The sequence below is a fragment of the Myotis daubentonii genome, chromosome 1 (genome assembly GCF_963259705.1).
Source record: "Myotis daubentonii chromosome 1, mMyoDau2.1, whole genome shotgun sequence".
Taxonomy (NCBI): domain Eukaryota; kingdom Metazoa; phylum Chordata; class Mammalia; order Chiroptera; family Vespertilionidae; genus Myotis; species Myotis daubentonii.
This window is the reverse complement of record NC_081840.1, coordinates 105484312-105507330: the sequence shown is the minus strand read 5'-3', so window position 1 is coordinate 105507330 and position 23019 is coordinate 105484312. Positions and strand designations below refer to the sequence as shown.

Genomic DNA, 23019 nt, shown 5'->3' with positions numbered 1-23019 from the left:
GCTTTGAAGAAACAAATATCTTATTACTGATCAGTTAAAAAAATTGAATTCATTGAACTACAAACAAAATATTAAAAGCTAAAGACCAGCTATTTTGGAAAACAATTTGGCAATTTCTCAAAATGGTAAATATAGAGTGACCGTAGGACCCGGCAACTCTATTCTTAGGCATATACCTAAAAGAAATGAAAACATGTCCATAGAAAAACATATATAATAATGCCCATAGCACCATTATTCACAATAGCCAAAAGGTAGAAACAATCCAAATGTCCATCAACTGATGAATGAATTAGACAGAATGTGCATACCTATACAATAGAATATTATCTGGCCATAAAAAGGAATGAAGTTCTAATTCTAAAACAGATGAACCCTGAAAATGTTCACTAAGTGAAAAACGCCAATCACAAAAGGCCACATATTGTATGATACCATTTATATGAAATATCTGGAAGAGACATGTCCAAAGAGACAAGAAAGTACAGTAGTGGTTGCCAGGGGCTGGGGGAAGGGGATGGGATGTGACTGCTAATGGGCATGGGGTTTCTTTTTGGGATGATGAATATGTTCTAAAATTGACTATGGTGATAGCTGCACAACTCTGGGGATATACTAAGAACCATTTTACGGTAAAAGCTGTTTTTAAAAGTAAATGTTTTTACAGAAGTGTACAAAATAGTCAAAGACCAACGACAAAAAAAAAAAATATTCTATGGGATGGACTGGAACTGGAAATTAGGTTGTCAGTACGAATTCATGATTTCTAAAATGCCTATTTCCTACATATAAATGGGCCTAGAAGCAATGACACTCCAGTAGCAATGAGTACATACGGAGTCCAGATCTGGTTTTCTAACACTGTTTGTCATTAAAAGGAATCAGGGCTCCCTGGAGAAATGGCTGATTCCAGGGCTGACCCAGGGAAATACAAGCTGGGCCTGGAATATCTTGTGCCAAAAAACAAGCGAGAGAGAACTAAAAAAAAAAAAAAGTGGGTCCATGCCATGAGAACACAGAGCCAGTGCAAAGACTGTTACTAGCCAAATCTAGGACAATGTGAGCACCAAAATAATTAAGGACAACCAATGAACTACATGTAAATCACTGAAAAAAATGATTTCCACAAGTCCATATAAAGATGAATGGATGGAAGGATGAATGGATGGATGGATGGATGGATGGATGGATGGTTGGTTGGTTGGTTGGACGGGAAGAAAGGGCTCTTAGAGCAGAATGAGACTTCCAAATATAAGGGTTTAGGGATGGAAGCTAAAAAATTACCATTTGCAATGAAAATACAGAGATTGGTTCAGGCAAGAATGATCAATAGATGCTAATTTGAGGATGGGAATAAGAAACAGGATATCTGCCTGGTCTCAAGTGTCTGCTCATAGACTGCTCATTAGTTGTAATATGAAAACTAGTCAATACACAATGGAGAATCTGGACAGCACCTTGTCAGGTGATCAAAATCAACATCACCAATGAGGTCAGTTGGATATAGTGTGTCTCCAGAGTTGATACACGAATAAGGGCAAGGAAGTACTCCATGACATATTTTGGCCAGAAGTGCTGACCTGAATCCAAAATGAGAAACATTCTGTTAACAAAACACCTGGCCCTGTATTCTTCAACACTATCAACAGCATGAAAGAGAAAGAAAGTCTGAGGGTCTCTCCAGATTAAAGGAGACGTAGGGACACATCAATTAAATGCCACATGTGATCCTGAATTAAAACTAGCACCAGATGCCTGACCAATGTGGCTCAGTGGTTGAGCATAAACCTATGAACCAGGAGGTCATGGTTCGATACCCCATCAGGGCATATGCCCGCATTGTGGGTTCAATCCCCTGTTTCTCTCTCACCTTTCCTCTCTGAAATGAAAATAAAAATAATAATTTTAAAAAAACCAGCACCAGAGAATATCATGCTACACAGGACATTATGGGATCACTTAACTTAAACAGCTGGAATATGAACAGTCAATTAAAAAGAACAGTATCAGCCGGGACCGGTTTGGCTCAGTGGATAGAGCGTCGGACTGCGGACTGAAAGGTCCCAGGTTCGATTCGGATCAAGGGCATGTACCTTGGTTGCGGGCACATCCCCAGTGGGGGGTGTGCAGGAGGCGGCTGATCGATGTTTCTCTCTCATCGATGTTTCTAACTCTCTATCTCTCTCCTTTCCTCTCTGTAAAAAATCAATAAAATATATTTTTAAAAACATAAAATAAAATAAATAAAAAGAACAGTATCAATGTTACACTCTGGATTTTGATGACAATATTGTGTTTATACAGAGAATATCCTTGTCTTTGGAAACCCAGTGGAGAATATTGGGAAGTAAGGGCAGAATGAAGGCAAACTACTCCAAACAATTCAGAAAAAAATAATATAGGAAATAATACAGGAAATGTAATCAGAGCATGAGGTAAAAATGATAAAACACTGGTGAATCTAGATAAAGGATAAATGGAAATTTTCTATATTATTGTAACTGTCCCACAAATTTGAAATTTTTCCAAATAAAGGTTATTAACATATATAAAGTAAAAGAACAGCCGAACCGGTTTGGCTCAGTGGATAGAGCCTCGGCCTGCAGACTGAGGGGTCCCGGGTTCGATTCCGATCAAGGGCATGTACCTTGGTTGCGGGCACATCCCCAGTAGGGGGTGTGCAGGAGGCAGCTGATCGATCTCTCTCATCGATGTTTCTAACTCTCTATCCCTCTCCCTTCTTCTCTGTAAAAAAATCAATAAAATATATATTAAAAAAAAAAAGTAAAAGAACAAACCATAACACAGATGCTCTGACTAAAGCCTTTACTTAAAGAGTAAGGATAGAAGAGTCTGATTCTTACAGGGCTTTTCTGACAAACTGTTAGCACTCTCAGACTATGACTTTTTTTCTTTTTCCTGTCTTTGCTCCAGAAGTCCCTAAGCAAGGTGATGAAGTTGAAAACTGAGGAGTTAAGGGAGCAATAAAGCAAAAAATAAAATGACATAGTGAGGAGGGTGAGGCATCCATACAAAGCCTATTGAGCTCAAACAGGAAAAGATGGGTCCCTAAACAGATGAGGTCAAATTAGAACTGCTCCTTCCCACAGCAGTGTCTCAGAAATATGAAAACCAGGCAGTTTGGTCAAGAATATGTGCTGACTGATTCAGAGATAAGATCCTCATACCACACACAAAAGACTAGGGCTTCAAACACAGGAACGCCCATTGAGAACAGGCATTTTGTAGGACAAGTCATCAAATCTGTTCAGTGACCTTCACTTGGGTGCCTTAACAAGGACAATGTAGTTTCCCAAATAATTCCACACTTTATATTACACTCTATTTGTGCCTCATAACAAGAGTGATAGAATGAAGTGTAATAGGAAAGTGTAAGAAAAGAGAAAGCCTTCCATAGATGTAACCAGACACTCAAGGAACTGACATCTGTATCAACGTTTTCGAATGTATAGCATTATAATTTTTAGACATTCTGAAAAAAAGAAAAATATTAAGAGAGGACATAACAAAACAGCTCTCCCATATGAACATCCACTGTGTCAAGTCAAATGAATGGTGTGGGAACCAAAGTATCTAGGGCTCCTCAGTGAGGTGTGAAAATCCTGTACTCCATTATTGTTGCAACTTTTCTGTAAGTCTGAAATGACTTCAAAGTAAAAGTTGGATTCCTTAACCTTATTGGAGTTTTAAAATCTTACTGAGATTAAAACCTTAACTGAAGCTTCTTTCACACCCTCCAAGCACATTTTATTGGTACTTACATAACTACATAGCGGTTGCTCAATTAATTAATGTTCTATTAAAAGTAAATCTCCCAAAGAGGCAAAAGCAAGGTTTAGGATATATATTTTTATTGATTTCAGAGAAGAAGAGAGAGGGAAAGAGAGAGAGAAACATCAATGATGAGAGAGAATTATTGATCAGTGGCCTCCTGCATGCTGCTACTGGGGATTAAGCTCACTAACCCAGGCATGTATGTGCCCTTGACCAGAATCGAACCTGACACTCCATCCACTGAGCCATACTGGCTAGGGTGCAAGATTTAAACTTTCTTGTCCTGGCCAGGTAATTCAGTTGGTTAGAGCATCATCGTGACACGCCATCGTTGCGGGTTTGATCCCCGGTCAGGGCACATACAAGAATAAATGAATGAATGCATAAATAAATGGAACAACAAATCAATGCCTCTTCCCCCAACCCCCTTCCTTCCTCCCTTTCTCTCATGAATTAAAAAAATTTTTACATTTCAGTTCCTGGATCAAGTTTACTACATTCCTTGACTTCTCTGGCTGACCAAGTGAAGAGTATAAACCAAAAAGATACCATTTTACAAGAAATCTGCTCCTCTCCCTTTCAAATATAGTAGGCAGAAATAAACCCTCTAAAGCAGGATTCTCAAATGGAGCAGAACAGAATACACTCCATCCCAGGAATTCTGGTCTTCATTAATTATGAAAAAATATATCCATACTCAAAATACCAGAAAGACTTTCATCAGTTCTGATACAGAACTCGGAAAATTAAATAGAATTTATCTATATTCTAATGGGCAATAACAATAACATCGACATCTTTATATGGTACTATAATTAGTGTGCATGCACCTACCTTATTAATTTCTTCACAACGGCATTTTGTCCACATTTTCAAAGGGCAAGGAAGATAATATTACAGCTTTAAGTCTTTCTAACACATAGCTTCAGTGCCAAGTACTTCAAGATCTATAAATATTTAATTGCATACAATCTAGAAATCCTTAGACAAACCCTTGTAAGGTCAAATACTCATTCTGGTTTTCAATATGAGAATTTATAGCATACTTATTTTGGTAATTTACCTCCATCATTTCATACCTCATAGAGATAGCCTGTTCTAAAGAAAGAGGTATGTATTTAGAGGGACAGGAAGGGATGGCTATAATGTTCTTGAACTCCACCGTCCACACTTCACAGGGGTGCAAGCTGGGGCACCATGGTAGGTGCGAGTGGAGGGGAAGGAGTGCATATGGAGCCAGCCAGTCGTACATGCTGCTCAAGGAAGGATAAATGATCACAATGGAACGCTTGATGCCTGGCAAGCAGGGGAAGAATATACCGCTCAGAATGGCCAAAAGTCTAGAGCTAAATCTTTTTAAACTCTTTAAAATTAAACTGTTGTCAAGTTTATCCTTTCTTTGATAATCAAAAGAACATACAGATTCTATTGGATTTATAAACAATAATTAGGGAAAGGAAAGTGTATGGAGGAATACAGCCTCATAGAAAACAATTATGTGTTTATTCAAATGAAACTGAGTTACAGAGAGAGAAAGAGTAATCTGGGGTAGGAATAGAAGAAAAAAAGAATCAGAAATTCAAAAGAAGTAGCTTTCATTTGGACCCATGTGGTGTTTGCTGTGGTATTATTCACACACCTTCTCATAAACAACATCAGTCTGTGGCTTCTGGAAAAACATCTGGGACAGTGGATAAATACCAGCCATGCTTATCCAATTGCAAACCATAAGGACACTGCCATATTCTTCACATTCTCCCAAGTATCAACAAAATACATGAACCATTTTCACCCATCCCAGACAGTTATTTAAGCTCTCTTGACTATACAGTCATTCTGAAGGTCACAGGTACAGTTTCACTTACATGGTTAATGAAGAGACTCTTGCGTTTTTCTCTCACTGTGAAAACAAAAGATGCAACAAAAATGTTACACGACTGCATGCCAACTCCTTACAGGTCACCGAGGACTAGCCCATCCTTCCACCAACCAACATATCCAGTTGCTCCATTACCCAATATAAGAAAGAATATGTGACCTGCACAACATTGATCTGAACCTGGTTAATAGAGCAAAATATATACCCACTTAAACTTTGGCATGCTAACAAAGTAAGTGTAGGTATAATTAACTGAGGGGTAATAGCTTTCCAATAACTAAATAAAATCTCAATTAGCAAATCTCATAAAACTTGTACACATCCATTAATTTAAGATAATTAACAAATAATAGGACTACTGATTTCTAACCTGAGCAGACCCACAAGGTGCAGACACACAAAGGTCCATACTATACGTTCAAATATAAATATCAATAATAACCATCACAAGCATTAAGATACATGACAAAATATGCTAGAAGCAATATTAGCATTGAAACAATTCCTCCCCCTGATAGGTCCTGAGGAATAAAGCCAGGTTTCTGATTAGGAGGCCTTTGGAGCCTCTTGCAACACCCTCTCCCTCATGGAGGCTGATAATATCACAATACAAAATACTGTCCTATCTCAGAGATGGAGACCATGGTATTTATCAAAACAGAGGTCCTCAGCCCGAAATTTACATGGGTGACCAGGAACCCTAAGAAGCTTTTTCATGACCTGATTATCACTGAACTTTGCATTTTCTTTCCAGAATACCTAGTTTTAAGGGTACATACAAATCAATCAATACATTTACTGAGTAGGTCATTGTAGAAGACAGAAAGGTTTCCTTCAAAGAGATGACATCCTGAGCCTCTATGAATCAAGAATGCCACCTTGGACACAGCTATTGGGGTTGGGAGGGTAGAGGGCTTGAGCAAAAAAGAAAAAGAAAAAAACTCATGGACACTGACGACAGTGTGGTAGTGATTGCTGGGGTGAAAGGGCAGGGGGGACAGTGGAGGGAAGTGAAGAAGGGTATAGGGAGGATAAATGGTGATGGAGACTTGACTTGGGGTGGTGAACACAGATGATGTGCACCTGAAACCTGTATAATTTTGTTAACCAGTGTCACCCCCAATAAATTCAATAAAAAGGAATAAATAATCAAAAAGGCGCTAGGTACAAATCCAACTTACTATCTGAGGAGCCTCTGCCCTCCCTTCACCCCCAAAGTCCACCTCCCAAACGCAGATTCCTAGTTCCCTGTGGCTGATCTGACAGAGGAATTTGGGAATTGTTTCCTAGTTTGTATTGTTTAACTGTCTTTAGAAGTCCTATCCTCTCTAAAATGATAAACCAGCCTGAGGGTACTCTTGAGAGCAAATGCCTGCAGGCCATCAGATGGACCCACTCACAGGCCCTGGGCATGCTCCTACCACAAAGAGAGTGTGGGGCACCTGGCTATGCTTGAGGCTAGACCAGCACACTGGGAGCTCTCTGGAGCGCCCAGACAACAGCTGCGGACAATGTCTGCTGGGAACAGTGTGGAGACTGCATGATCACTTTTGACCTAACTTGAAATAAGCATCCACAGGTGAACCATAACAAAAGAAATATGGAGAGCTACAAAAAACACTGGGTTTTAACTTCCTGATACTATACACTTGGTGTGCATGCGCATGCATGTGTATCTGTGCATGTGTGTGTACATGTGCATGTTTCCCTTACATTATTTCAATACTAAATTATTATGCATCTAGTCAGGTTTGCTCTACCAAGTGTAGGTATGATGACATGATTTCTCACTGGCTACAAGGACCTGGGAACACTTTTTACACAGGCAGCAAATTCCATAGACGACACTTAGCCCTTGCTAGGGTACCCAACAACAGGTTTATGCAGAGGCTTTGATAGGGGGAAGGGTAAGTAATAGGAATAGGACCACAGTTGTTTAAAGATTATTCACCTCACCTTACTAACTAAGGGGCTTTCTTATAGACCCTGGGAAACTGGAAGATGTGCTGCAAGGAGAAAGACAGGGCTATAAAAAGATAAGAAACGCCTTGGAGCCTGCTTGGGTCCATTATTCAGAAAAGAGAATACATTTTGAGAACAAACCAAGGCAATGCTTTGATTTGGTTGCTGAGCCTGGACCCTGACCCCCTCTGGGAGTTTGCCTCAGAAATGTTGACTATTATCCTGTCCCAGGAAGGGGCTGAGCTGGGTTTTCACATCATAGAAAATTGTTATTGGACCTTGTTATTGGACTTCAAGATCCTGGAAAGAGACACAGGGAACACAGACCCTGCAGCCCTTATTCTGCCCCGCGTACTCCTTGCAGGTAGTTCTTCTTCCTTATCCATATATAATCAGCCGGCTAGCAAGAGATATTACAGCAGAATTTTCTGGATGACCTGCTACTCTCCCATACTGCTGGCATTATTAGAATAAACGCTCATATATGATCCAACCTTGTCTCTGCTTAATTTGGCTCAAGTAGTGAGAGGTGACCCGCACCCATTTTGTATCTGGTTTCAGCTTTGGAGTCTCCCAGTTATGGGGATCACCTCCAATGATATCCATGCCTCAAGAAATATTAGAGTTTCCTATATGAGTACTACTAAAAACATTAAGAATTACTAAAAAATGAGAGGATTAGAATATAGAATCATCAATGTTTTGACTTAAAGTTTTAACAAGAAAGCTTTAAAACAAACAAAAATAGAATCACAGTACATTGACAAGTAAGAATATTGTAAACGTATATGCTATTCTCGTACATCTTCTACAAGGATAACTCTAAGGGAAGAATCAGACCATTTCCATGAACCCCAACTGGTCCCAATTAGAATAGTAGAAAACAAAAGTTCACTAAGACTATTACAAAACACTTAAGGACAAGGTATCAGAATCTATTGTAGAATACTTTATAGACACTTTGTGTTTATACAAACGAATGCCTTGTACTTCATTTCCTCAGGGCAACTGAACCTGCTAAATCTTATCTGAAATCTGGTACTACCTTTCTGTATTATTTTGTAAGGCCATCCCTAAAAGGGCCTTTGAAATATTAAGCCTACACAGTATCTGAGAGGCTTATCACATGTGTCCCTATGACAGATTTCCTTCTGGAATATCTCCTGAGTCCCCTAACCAACTGCCTGTCCCAAAACATAGACAATCTTCTATCATTTGCAGAAGGTTATCTTCCATAACCTGCAATGGATAAGGAAATCTTTGGAATGAAATAAATCTTCTCTTAAAGTATTGCAATTTATATATTAAACAAATGTAACAGTGGAGGCCTATGGCGAAAGTGACAGATATTATTTCCCCATGAACTTCAAGTTTTCACACTTATTTCTTAACAGGGCTTCCTTCACAGAAGCGGTCACTGGAGCTAGTGAAAAACTTGGGGGTTAGAGCCAGAAAACTGAAGTAGGGGAACCTAATAAAGTGGCAGAATGTGGCTGGACTGATAATGAAAGAAAAATCAAAACCCCATTTTTATACTCAACAATCCAAGGTAATACTAATCTACTCAGCCAAGCAAGATGTAATAGCTCGACTTACCTTTTTGGGCCCTAGAAAATTAAGAGGTAAGAAAAATCTTTTAAACTAGAACTTTCTCTGCTGAAAATATTTTAGTTTTTCCTCTTACATTATTATGTACACCATCATCATAACATTAAATCCTGGTATTCCTGGCAGTGTGTTTTTAATAGTAAGCATCTATACAGATGAAATGAGACTTCCACATTATGTGTGGACCTTTACCCTATCAACCTATTTGCTGAAGTGAATGTATGTATTAATTCCATTACAGGACTATAACATGCATAACGGATGAGTTCTCACCACTTTCTGTAGACAAAGGGACATAAGCAACAGGAGAAAAGGCAGTAATATTCATTCTAGTATACATGTGTAACTTAAAGCATTGGAAACTATTAGTAATTTAGTTTGTCTATTGTTCTTTTTATTTTTGCATTGGACTTAGGAAATTGAAGTGTGCAAACCAAAGCAGTTAAAGTTTTAAGTTCTAGGGAATTCTGAGATGTGACTATTTTAATTACATACATATTTAAATTTCTTGCTTTGGAAAGAGATAAAACACTGGGAATAAGAAAAGTGACACTTATAATCCAAGGTGCATTTACTCTTTTAACCTTCATGGTTTGATTCATGTCATGAAACTGGCACAAATAAATAATGCATGAGCCATTTTAGAATAAATTTCACATGAAAAACTTTGGTAAAATGGAAACTATACAGCAGTGATGGCGAACCTATGACACACGTGTCAGAGGTGACACGCGAACTCATTTTGGGTGACACGCATCGACAGAGACAAAAAATGGCATAATTCAAAGATTTGTCTCTCGCAACGGCCAGAGTTGGGCATCACTCGAGTAATATTATTACTCACGTTACTCATGATCAATAATGCAATTCTAAAACCGGATGTAAACATGTACATCGGTGTTACATAGCAAAGATACATAGTGAAAACATCCAAGATACATTGTTTCAATATTGACATTAATATAAAAAGGTTAAGAATTGCACTATAAAGAGATTAATCTTAGTCCTGACATTTTATTTTTTTTCTTGACTTTTTTTTAATTAAATCTTTATTGTTCAGATTATTACAGTTGTTCCTCTTTTTTCCCCCTAAAGCTCCCTTCCACCTGGTTCCAACCCTACCCTCTGCCCTTACCCCCCACCCCCAATGTCCTCATCGATAGGTATATGATTTTTGTCAAGTCTCTTCCAGCACCCCCTACACCCCTCCGCCCCCACCTAGAATAGTCAGTCCACTCCCTTTCTATGCCCCTGATTCTATTATATTCACCAGTTTATTCTATTCATCAGATTTTTTATTCACTTGATTTTTAGATTCACTTGTTCATATATGTGTGTTTGTTGTTCATAATTTGTATCTTTACCTTTTTCTTCTTCTTCCTCTTCTTAAAGGATACCATTCAGCATTTCATATAATACTGGTTTGGTGGTGATGAACTCCTTTAGCTTTTCCTTACCTGTGACGCTCATCTGACCTTCAATTCTGAATGATAGCTTTGCTGGGTAAAGTAATCTTGGTTGTGGGTTCTTGCTATTCATCACTTTGTATATTTCTTGCCACTCCCTTCTGGCCTGCATAGCTTCTGTTGAGAAATCAGCTGACAGTCTTATGGGTACTCCCTTGTAGGTAACTGACTCTTTTTCTCTTGCTGCTTTTAAGATTCTCTCTTTGTCTTTTGCTCTTGGCATTTTAATTATGATGTATCTTGGTGTGGTCCTCTTTGGATTCCTTTTGTTTGGGGTTCTCTGTGCTTCCTGGACTTGTAAGTCTATTTCTTTCACCAGGTAGGGGAAGTTTTCTGTCATTATTTCTTCAAATAGGTTTTCAATATCTTGCTCTCTCTCTTCTTCTGGCACCCCCATAATTTGGATGTTGGTACGCTTGAAATTGTCCCAGAGGCTCCTTACACTATCTTCATATTTTTGGATTTTTTTTTCTTTTTCTTTTTCTTTTTCCGGTTGGGTGTTTTTTGCTTCTTCGTATTTCAAATCTTTGACTTGATTCTTGCAATCCTCTAGTCTGCTGTTGGAACTCCGTATAATATTCTTTATTTCAGTCAGTGTATGCTTAATTTCTAGTTGGTCCTTTTTCATAACCTCAAGGGTCTCGCTAGATTTCTTGAGGGTGTCACTAAATTTATCGGTGGTTTCTAGAAAATTCTTGAAAAACCTTATAACTGTGGTTTTGAACTCTATATCCTGTAGTTTGCTTTCCTCCATTTCTGTCATCTGTGACCTGTTTCTTTGTCTCCTCATTTTTTATGCTTCCCTGTGTTGATAGAGTGGCTTTGTGTGCTAGGTGTCCTATAGGGCCCAGTGGCTCAGCCTCCCCAATTACCTGAGGTGGACACTCTTGGTGCACCCTTTTGTGGGCTTTGTGCACAGTCTTGTTGTGGTTAAGCCTTGATTGTTGTAGCTATCACTGGGAGGAATTGACCTCCAGGCCAATTGGCTGTGAGAATCAGCTGTGTCTGCAGTGGGAGAACTTCTGTGCTGGAGACACCCTTCTGGGGCAAGACTTGCTTCTGTGGGGCTTTGGTGCTCACTGAGTCTGCCCCCTGAGTATGGCCCTTATGGATCTGAGGAGTTGTAATCTGGATGGTCCCACTATGACCACTGGGTACACTGGCTCTTGGATTTCCAAGGAGGTGCTAATTTAGCCTCTTCCTGAGGCTACCCAGCAGGAACTATGGAGAGATCTGCAGATTCCTCTTCTTTGTTTGGGGTTTGGCGGTTCCCAGATGAGGCCCAGTTGTGAAGCAATGCAACCTGCTGTGGGGCCTTGGGCCTTCTTTTGGAAGTTCTGGGTCTCTCTGACCCAGCTGCAGTTTGTTAGGTAATTTTCAGATTGCAAAGGGCCAGGCCTTTCATATGCATAAACCTCTGGGCACAGCTTGGGTAGGGCGTGGTCTCAGGGGATCAACAGGGCAAAGCAAACAGCTATGGTTGCTCCTCAGTCCTGCCCTAAGAGGCCCCTGCCGGAGTCCATTCATTGTCTTCACTAGCTGAGTTTAGACAGAGACCGCCCAAAAGCTAGTAACCTTTGAAGTTCTAGCAAAGGTCAGAACTGTGTACCACCCAGTTAATTTAGGTAATAATAGTTGAAGCATCCCCACCTTAGTTCACTTAATTCCTTAGATACTTATGTAGATCCTTGTTGATTATTGCTAATCAGATACTTTGTCTATTCCTGGAAATTGTTTGCTGATCTGTGTGTCATTGAAACCTCCTTACCCTAAGGGCTACTCCAGCTCAATAAAAGATTGGAGCAGCCTGAGCAGTGGAGGAAGTCCTTCCCCTTGAGTTGGACTTGCCCACCTGGTCCCCCAATATTCCAAATTATCTCTTGTCTTTTTCTCTCATTTGTTGTGCGGCTCCTCATTCAGATATGGAACCCTACTCCACGCAGAACATGGAGGGAGTCTTACTCAACAGCCCCACTTCTCAGTGTCCCGGTAATCGCTGCAAGCACCTCTGAGAGAAAGCCACCCTCAAGTTCTGACTTATGCCAGACAGTCCAGCTTCTCCCAGTATGAGTCTGGGTCCCCAGAGATTTGCCCAGAAGTGGAGTTCAGAGCAGTCGGGAGCTTGAGACTCCCTCCCGATTGAAAAAGACAACCATGTCCTCAGTTGCCAGCCCTTTCCATATGCGCCCCCATAACTCTGCACTTTATTTCCACATCTCCTCAGTGTGCTTTTCTCTTTCCTTCTAGTTGTAGAATATCCACTCAGCCAGCCTTCCTGTGGTTCTGAATGACATCGTTTTGTCTTTTAGTTGTATTTTTGAAGTGGTTGTGCGAGGCAGCAATTTCCGGTGTTTATCTATGCCGCCATCTTGGTTTCTCCTATGAAATTTTATTTTTATTTGAGTGACAAAATGCCCAATTCTGGAAATGGCTTTATTATTGTCAACATGTGCCTCAGGTAAGCGTCCTGTGTGTTTGGGTGCATTCGGCAAATGGACGTACTTGATCACCATGTTCGTTAGGAGACAGGAGTGGGAGGGTTAGAAGAAAAAGGTATACAGTGCAATAGTGCCCGATGAGACATTCTGTATGTCGGATAATTGATTACAGCACCATATATTTGTTGGTTATACATACTATCTTTAAATTGTTTTATACCAGGAGTCAGTGCAACAACACTGCAAAAAGTTAATAGGTAAGAAACCTATCAACCTTTTATAAAAAAACGCCATGATTTATATTTATTTATTTTCGCAGCCTTGTGATGGAGAATCAAAAAAAAAAAAAAAGCAAAAAAGCAAGGTTGAATAATAAAGGAAGTGGAAGTAGCAGTAGCTGACCCTTTCAAGACATATGGACCGAGATGTACGGGACTGTTGACAGAAACAACAGATCATTGTGCATACTGTGTAATGAAACGGTAGTAAGCAGAACGTGGAATGTAAAGAGACATTTTGAAACTAATCATTGTCAGGTCTTGAAAAAAAGTATCAATGAAAGGAAAGAATACATTCCTAGGCAGTTACACCTCTATAAAAGTCAATCAAATTCCATCATTAAATTTGTAAGATGCTCTACAAATTTAACATCAGCAAGTTACTGTATTGCTCACTCCATAGCTCAGCATGGAAAAGCCCTCAGTGACGGAGAATTTATTAAGGAAACGTTTCTAAGATGTGCACCAGCTCTATTTCACGATATGAAAAATAAAGATGATATTATTAAAAGAATTTCTGAGTTACCACTCAGTAGAAATACTATCAAAGACAGAATAATAGATCTTAACAAAAATGTACAACATCAATTAAAAAAAGACTTAAATGGTTGTAAATATTTTTTGATTTCTCTTGATGAAACTATTGATGTCACATCAAATGTTCGGTTGGCCATTATTGCTAGATATTCTGATGGTCTCACAATGAGAGAAGAGTTGATAAAGTTAGAATCAGTACCAATAAGTACATCAGGAAATGAAATATGTAAGGTTGTTATAAAAACATTCAGTGACCTAAACATTGATATCTCTAAAGTTGTGTCAGTCATGACAGATGGGGCACCAACTATGGTGTGAAAAAATGTGGGATTCCTGAAATTGTTTATGGAAGCGATTAGACATCCACTTGTACCTTTTCATTGCATTATCCATCAGGAGGTGTTGTGTGCCAAATTGGAATTCTCAGAATTGAATGATTTAATGTCAGTTGTAACAAAAATTGTGAATTTTATAGCTTCTTAACCCCTTCACAAGCGAGAATTTTCTGCACTTTTACAGGAAGTTGATTCAACCTACAGTGGACTACTGATGTTCAATAATGTGAGATGGCTGAGTCGAGGTAAAGTACTTGAACGATTGGTGGAGCGCTTTTAAGAAATTACGGTATTTATTGAGAATAAGGATCTAGCAAACTTTCCTCAGATCAATGATCGTAAGTGGTCAGCAATTTGATGTTTTTTACAGATCTCTCTGTTCATATGAATGAACTGAACTTAAAATTACAAGGTTTTGGCAAAAGTATTGACATTATGTTTGGATACATCAAATCTTTTAAAAGTAAACTTAAAATTTCCAAGCGAGATATTGAAACTAAAACTTATAAGTATTTTCCTCGAATAAAAAAGTATTTTGAGAAGGCCACTACAACGAGTGTAATGGAGTCCATACTTATATACCAGAATATAGTAAACTCATTATTTGAACAGCTCAGCGAAAGATTCGACCCATTTAGAAGGTTAGAACAGACCATTAAAATAATTAAGTATCCGGATGTAGTTGTTTACAGTACTTTGGAATTAAAGGATTTGCAATGGATGCAAATTGATGATTTAGAGATGCAACTTGCAGATTTTCAAGGTAGCATTTGGACTCATGTGTTTGTCGACTTAAGGTTGAAACTTGAAAATCTGGAACGAAATCGTTTGAATAATGAAGAAGAGTGCAACTACGAACAAGAAATTTTGAGTGCTTGGAACAGAGTACCTGACACTTTTAGCGACATAAAAAATCTAGCGATGGCTTTGCTAACAATTTTGTCATCAACATATTTTTGTGAAACTTTGTTCTCAGCATTAAATAATATTAAAATGAACAAAAGAAACTGGCTAGCAGATGAAGTTAGTGGCACTTGCTTGGCCTTGAAGTGCACCAAGTATGGACCTGCAATCAAAGAATTAGCAGACAAACTTCAACACCAAAAAAGTCACTAATTTCTAGTTTTTGTACCATCTGATTATCATTGTTTTTATTATTATTTTTTCCTAAATGTACATTGTTTTTCTGTTTTTGTTCATTTTATACATTTTTTGGTTGATTTTTCGTTGTTGATTTTTCTTTCTTTGGCATTTAAATATATAAAATAAATACCAAAAATATAAATCTTTTTTATACTATAGTTGCAAATATAAAAAAAAATTATGAATATTTCTATATGTGACACGGCACCAGAGTTAAGGTAGGGCTTTTCAAAATTTTGACACGCCGAGATCAAAAGGTTCGCCGTTACTGCTATACAGTGTATCAGTTGGTAAATCTCATTTCTCTAAGACTTTTGACTTTTATGCTTTTATTGGCTTCTTGCCAGTTTCAAGTCTCCATAGTTGAGTTTAAAAGAAAGCAAAAATTCATGAAAAATCATTATGACTAGATTAGTTATGAAATTATAGACACTCCAGGAAACAGTAAAGTTTCTTACCATCCTTGTTCATCCTTCATGGCCCTGACCATATGACCTGGATCCAAAAGGACACCTATTAATAGCTGGACTAATTCTGTCTCCTGAGAATCTAGAGATCCTGGTTCATCACCACTATAACCTTACCTGAGAGTATAGGGTTGGGTGGGGTACATCTCCTGCTATGCAGAAACACAGCAGGTCTGACTGTCTTCTGTGAAAAGGTCTGCTTGCAAAGTTGGTGTCTGGGAACATTGATATGGAGAGGGTTCCCACCATTCCCTAACTGGTAAGAGTGGCTCACTGTGCCAAACTGTACAAACAATATAGTTTATGCTGAACACCTGCTTTCCTCCTGAGAGTTTAGAATTTTAAAATGTACCAGGCAGTGGATGCCTACCTAACCAGTACTCAATAAAAATTCTAGGCACTAGGTCTCTAAGGAGCTTCGTTGGCTAACAATATGTCACAAGTTATTACTGAGGGAATGCGGTGCATCCTGTGTGACTCTACCTGGAAAGGACTGTTGTAAGCCTGTATCTGACTTCCTCTGGACCTCACCCATACCCCTTTGCTTATGCTGTTTCTGCTTCTCATACTTGCTTTTATAGTTAAGTCACAGCCATGAATATACCAATAACTATATTATGAGTGCCATGATTCTCCTACCAGATCATTGAAACTGTGGATGGTCTTGAGGTCCTCCAACACAGCTGGAATGGAGGGCAGAGGGATAATGTTGAGAAGATAAGTACTTAGTTCCCAATGGCTTTTAGTTTCTAGTTCAAATGACTCATAAGTTTTCTGAGATACCCTTACAATTAATTATTCCTTTTCCCTTAAACTAGCTGGAGCAGGACTAAGACATTACCATGGGGAGAAAAGTAATAAAATAAGTGTAATCTCTTACCTTGGTATCACCAAGAAAGACAAATAAAATTACCCAATTATAAACCTGTTATTAAAATAAATTTGAAACCACTAAGGCCATTAATCAGCTCTGAAATTCAAAGTGCTTTAGCCATTTTGTTTTATATAATGTACTAGAGACCAGGAGCATGAAATTTGTGCACTTGGGGGTGGGGGAGCATCCCTCAGCCCGGCCTGATCCCTCTCACAGTCCGGGAGCCCTCAGGGGATGTCCGACTGACAGCTTAGACCTGCTCCCCAGGGAATTGGCCTAAACCAGTGACGGCAAACCTTTTGAGCTCGGCCTGTCAGCATTTTGAAAAACCCTAACTTAACTCTGGTGCCGTGTCACATATAGAAATTTTTTTTGATATTTGCAACCACAGTAAAACAAAGACTTATATTTTTGATATTTATTTTATATATTTAAATGACATTTAACAAAGAAAAATCAACAAAAAAAATGAGTTCGTGTGTCACCTCTGACACGTGTGTCATAGGTTCACCATCACTGGCCTAAACTGTCAGTCAGATATCCTTAGCGCTGCCGTGAGGCAGGAGAGGCTCCCACCGCCGCTGCACTTGCCAGCCAGAAGCCCAGCTTCTGGCTGAGTGATGCTCCCCCTATGGGAGTGCACTGACCACCAGGGGGCAGCTCCCGCATTGTGTGTCTGCCTCGGGTGGTCAGTGAGCATTACAGCAACTGGTCGTTCCACCATTCTGTAGATTTGCATATCAGTCTTTTATTATATAGGATAAGTAATATGTCAATTCATTTATGATATTGGCTTTAATCATTTTTAAACCTAAATATGTTCGGTTACTAATAACATGCCAATAAATAAAAATCTCTGGTCTTCTCAGCATTCCTACATAATTGAGAGCGCTAATGGTCATTTTGCTTTCCTGGAAAAAGAGACAATAAATTTATATGGATCATAAATCTCTTTCCTAGAAGAATAATAGCTGTCTCCTTTAATCCCACCTACGATGGTTTGTTAAGAAAATTTTTACTTAGCTAATGCAACAGTCCATTAATGACTTAAACAGAAATGTACTAGAGGTTTTAAAAATAAGCCATCTAAAATCAGCAAAAACACTACTGTTGGCATTAAAGTCTTCTCCACATAATTTAGGGAGTGAGGAGAGGAGTAAAGGGCAGTGTTTGCACTGAGGAATACACCAACTTCACTTAGGTTGCCTAGAACACTCTCATTCTTAAAAATACAACTTTCTGAAAAAACCTAATGTCTAATTATTGAGGATTTGTTAACAATCTAAATGCAATTTCAGCTAATCTCTTTTACAGAGAGATTTAATCTCATTTAAAAAATTACCTTGGCTTCCCATTCCAGTTCTAAAACAGGCTTTCCAATGGCAAGTTTCAGCCACCATTAGGATGTCAGGACTAAAGAGGTCCTAAAATGTAATCCAACCTCTTCCATTTGAAAATGAAGAAGCTGTCCATGCAGGCCCAAACAGGGAGTGACGAGAAGGAAAAGACAGGAGACCGTGTGCTGGGCTCCTCAGCGTCATTCCTTTGTGCCACCCTTCCTCTAAGAGCAGTGGCACTGGTGCCTGGACTCTGCATGAAATGAGTTCCCAGAAATCCAAGTCAGGGAAGAAGTCAATCCAACTGAGCAAATGAGAATCTACACTCCAGTTACTCTTACTGATTGCACCAACCTAAGGCACTGTGTTCAAAGCTTCGAGAGATGACACAGTCGGCCTTCCTTACAATCTTAGGAGGAGGCACTAACTCCTTTTTAACGATGAAAAACCTACGGTTCAGGAAGACCATCTGGATCAGATGCACACGGTCATACAGACAATAATGGATCTAAGCTTGCAGCTCCAGCAGGTTGATTCCAGAAGGTTGTGCTTTAAATCATCTCTAACTTCAGGAAATCATTCCAAAGTGTTAACTGTTCTTACATGGTGAATGGTTCAGTTTATCAATGAAATTCAGCTGTCTCCCCAGATGTTGTGGGGCAGCTGACCAAAAACATCCACCATGAAGGTGGGCCATAAACATAAGAAGCTGTGGAAAGCACAGAAAGTGTTAGCCAGTGCTAAGTGACGGGGACGGAAGGTCCTCATAGTTCAAAAAGAAGAGTTGAAAAGTCAATTATTGAAAATAAGAGTTTATCACTACCATCTAACAGGACAGAGGGTGCTAACAGTAGAACACAGCTATGCTGGAGTGGACATCAAACTCCACCCCAGCTAGGGTGAATAACCACCCAGAGCTTTTGCTCTGGGTCTCTGCTTACTAAGCAATTTTCTAACAAATGAATTTGAGAAGCATAGATCCAGAGAGAGGATACAGTAAAAGGGATATTGAGAAAAACTGACATTCTGGCCAAAACTGGTTTGGCTCAGTGGATAGAGCGTCGGCCTGCGGACTGGGGGGTCCCAGGTTCGATTCCGGTCAAGGGCATGTGCCTGGGTTGCGGGCATATCCCCAGTGGGAGATGTGCAGGAGGCAGCTGATCGATGTTTCTCTCTCATCGATGTTTCTAACTCTCTATCTCTCTCCCTTCCTCTCTGTAAAAAATCAATAAAATATATTTTTAAAAAAAACAACAAACTGACATTCTGGGTCTAATTCGATTTTAGCTGATTTTGTACTGTTCAAGCAGTTTTCTCCAGACTGGAAGGCCCAAGAGATCAGACACTAAAGCAGAATGATGCTGCCAAGAACTGCAGGCCACAAAGTGCCTCCACCCAAGGCCTCCTTAATCTATTTAACTTACAGGGTCCCTGCATCCACCCCCACCTCGTGCATCTTAAGAGATGAATGGAGAGATAGGAATGCAGTCCTGAGGGTAGTATGGTCATGTCAAGTTCAGACCTGGAAGAGGGACAGCCTGGGCATAAAAATCTTACATTCTCCTACTTCCAAATAATGGATGTCTTTTTAAAATGAATTTAAGGAAGGTGGAAGAAAGTGATGTTGTAGCATAAAACGGAAGAACACTTAGGCAGAGAGACTGTAACAGTGCCATGGCATGTCTGCCGAGGATGGATCATGACTCCCTGCCTTCATTCTCTCATTATTTCATTCATTCAATCCTCTTTCAAGGTTCTTCTATGTAGTAGCCTCTGAGCTTGATATGGAGAATGAAAATAGAGGAAGACAGTCCCTATACTAAAGCAACATGGAATTTAGCAAATAAATAAAACTGACTATCCCTTTATTTACAAATCATAAAAAATCACCTCCACTTAAGAGGAATATACAAATTACATCACATTTAATGCCATGACCTTATGGTATACTTTCATTCTATTTACCATTAAAAAAAGAATAAAAGTGCTGCCAATGAACTCTAAACAAGCCATCACTTGTCCTGACTTGAGATGTTATAGTTGAGAAAACATGTCTATGGGAATGGACAAAAAGTGGGGAAGTCAGGAAACACCCCCTAAAGAGACTGACTTTGGGCTGGCATGGTATTGTGGACAGAGGATGCCAAGTCAGCTGCAGTGTCACAAAGCAGAGGGATCAGAGCAGCACAGTACTGGAGAACGCACAGTAAGAGGTAAAGGACTGGCAGGAAAGGCAGAAAAGGCAGAAGAAAAAAGGCTGCATGTGTCAGTTCCCTGTGGGTGTCCAAGAACCGATGAAGGGCTGTTTGAGCAGGGAGGGGTCCAAATGGACCTGCTTTTCAGAATGCTCATTCTTGCAGCCACATGTAGGAAAGGTGAGAGAGGAAATGGAGGAGGAAAGGCTGGGAAAGGGCTGTGGTTATAGATCAAGGGAGGGAAAGGTGCTGAAGGAGGAAGGAATACAAGGCATTTAGGAGACACTTACCACACGATTCCTAGGTTGCTAGCTGGGGACCCAGATTGACAAAGGGTTTATCCTTCACAAAATAGGTGATGAGGAGAGGAGGCAGGCAGGAAAGGAAAGATGGTGACTTTTGATTTGGACGTAACAATACTGAGGGGTCTTGTGGGATTGCTAGATGGGGTGTGTACCAGACAGAGGGAAATATGCTGGGGAACACATGCTTATAGTGCCAAAATGGGGGTGACATCCCCTTATCAAAGGTCTGCGTGACCCAAGTACCTGTCTCACAGGTAAAAAGAGCAGACACTGAGCACGTATTGTGTGCACAAGATGATCCTATTGCCTCAGGTCAACACTCTTCTGATATCATAGGTATGATTATTATCAATTTACAGGAAATTACAGTGGGGCCTTGACTTAGGAGTTTAATTCGTTCCCAAGACCGAGATCGTTAAGGAACTCGTTAGCTCAAATTACTCTGTCAACTCAATGCAAAAAATGTGCCGAGAGACAGCTGGTATCTCAAAAAACTCGTTAGTCGGGACACTCCTAAATCAAGGCCTCACTGTATAACACAGGAGATTACCTGACTATAAACCTAACTAAGGGCAGACAAGGGCCTAAGCCCAGTCTCTGAGCCCTGATTGCAAACTGGAGACAAAGGATGATCCCCTGCAGCTAGGACTGACCACAGGATAGCATCGTTAGTCAACCCAGAAATTATGCACTGGCCTGTCACTATTCCACCTCTGATACTTCTTGAGCATCTACTCCCCCAGACTAGAGAGAAAAGATAAGGTAAGACAATACTCGCTTAATTCTTTTCTGAAATGATCTGATCAAAGAATAACTCTATTCTTCGATCAGATCAAAGGTCTGGACTACAGCAAAGGTCTTGAAAGCAGATGTTCAAGGAAGTTGTGACGATGGCCGAGTTGTGAGCAGGAGTTCCCTGCCTGCCTCCTCCTTAACAAGGACCTTTCTCCCATTTCACAGAAAATGCATGCCAACCCACCCTGGAAATTTGCCCACAAAGAGCTCATCCAGGGCACCAGATAGGGGCACAAGCAGACACTAGGGCAGTAATGGTGAACCTATGACACGAGTGTCAGAGGTGACATGCGAACTCATTTTTTAAAATTTTTCCTTGTTAAATGGCATTTAAATATATAAATAAATATCAAAAATATAAGTCTTTGTTTTACTATGGTTGCAAATATCAAAAAATTTCTATATGTGACACGGCACCAGAGTTAAGTTAGGGTTTTTCAAAATGCTGACAGGCCGAACTCAAAAGGTTCGCCATCACTGCACTAGGGTGAGGCAGCTGTCTTTATTCCAACACAGCCTGGAGTCTGCCCTGTCCTGGGGACAGTCCTACTAGAGGGTTGGGGATGACTTGTGGCTCTGCATCTGCAGTTGTCACACAGTGGTGACAAATTCCATTAGGGCTATGACTCCTATGATTAGACTCTCTTCAAAGACACAGATTCCAAGGGAGAAGCAGGGGAACAGAGCATGGAGAGCACAGGCAAAGCCAGAAAGCACAGAAGACTGGTGGCCACTTACCAGAATGGTGTTCACAGGTATGTGTGTTAACATGTTACATGAATTGAAAAAGATGAAATTACACCTTATCTGACAAAAGTAAGTCTGATTTGATTGTCTAGTTTGACAATGATGCCTAGTTTTGCTAACAAGGTCCTATTAAGGACATGCAACATTTTGACAAAAACATATTTAAATCAAAAGAAAAGCTAAAAATCTTAGTTCAGAAGAAAAGCATAGGTGGGGATCCTTCATTCAACATATACTATATGAGTTGCTTTTATGGTTAGTCACTGTACATGACATAAAGGTGTAAATGCAGGAAAGACATGCAATGAATCTGACAGTACGATGAAGACCATGACTTCCACAGAGGGGTATGCAGACTGCAACTGGGTCACAGCAATCAGGCAAGGTGTTCTGAAATGAATCACAGCTCCTCTGTGAATAAGTTAAATCAGGTGCCACCAAATGAAAAAAGTAGCAGATGTAATTAAAGATTATTTGTGTGTCTGGTAGAGTCTTTTTGGTTTATTTCCTAGAAACTACAAAAGTGAGAAGCTGCTATAACTGGATGAGAAACTCTTTAGAAATCAAATGGATCCAAATTTGTTACTGTCAACACAACTGAAGGAGAACAAGATGGAAATACCTGGTTTTAAGAATTACTTTAGATGACAAATCCACTCAGATTTTTTGACATATAAATCAGATGGAAAAGAAAGAATTCAGTGATATTACTATACCAAAATAGTAATATCCTTTTGTTTCCTTCTATTTCTGGATAGAAACAAAGTTTCTCAGCACTTATATCTACAAAAAAAAGAATCTGATGAGGACCAGTGCCTCATTCAAGTAATATGTAATATTCATCCATAGAAGCATCTC

General features: G+C 39.6%; 1 protein-coding gene across 2 annotated transcripts in view; it reads right to left on the bottom strand.

The window, feature by feature from the left end:
- The window catches only part of CCNY (cyclin Y), a 210033-nt gene that overhangs the window by 81673 nt on the left and 105341 nt on the right, over positions 1 to 23019 (bottom strand). For both annotated transcript variants that reach the window (XM_059656147.1, XM_059656144.1), the window contains one exon: positions 5661 to 5695. In XM_059656147.1, the coding sequence (XP_059512130.1) occupies positions 5661 to 5695 (35 nt within the window). The remainder of the gene's footprint in view (positions 1 to 5660; positions 5696 to 23019) is intronic.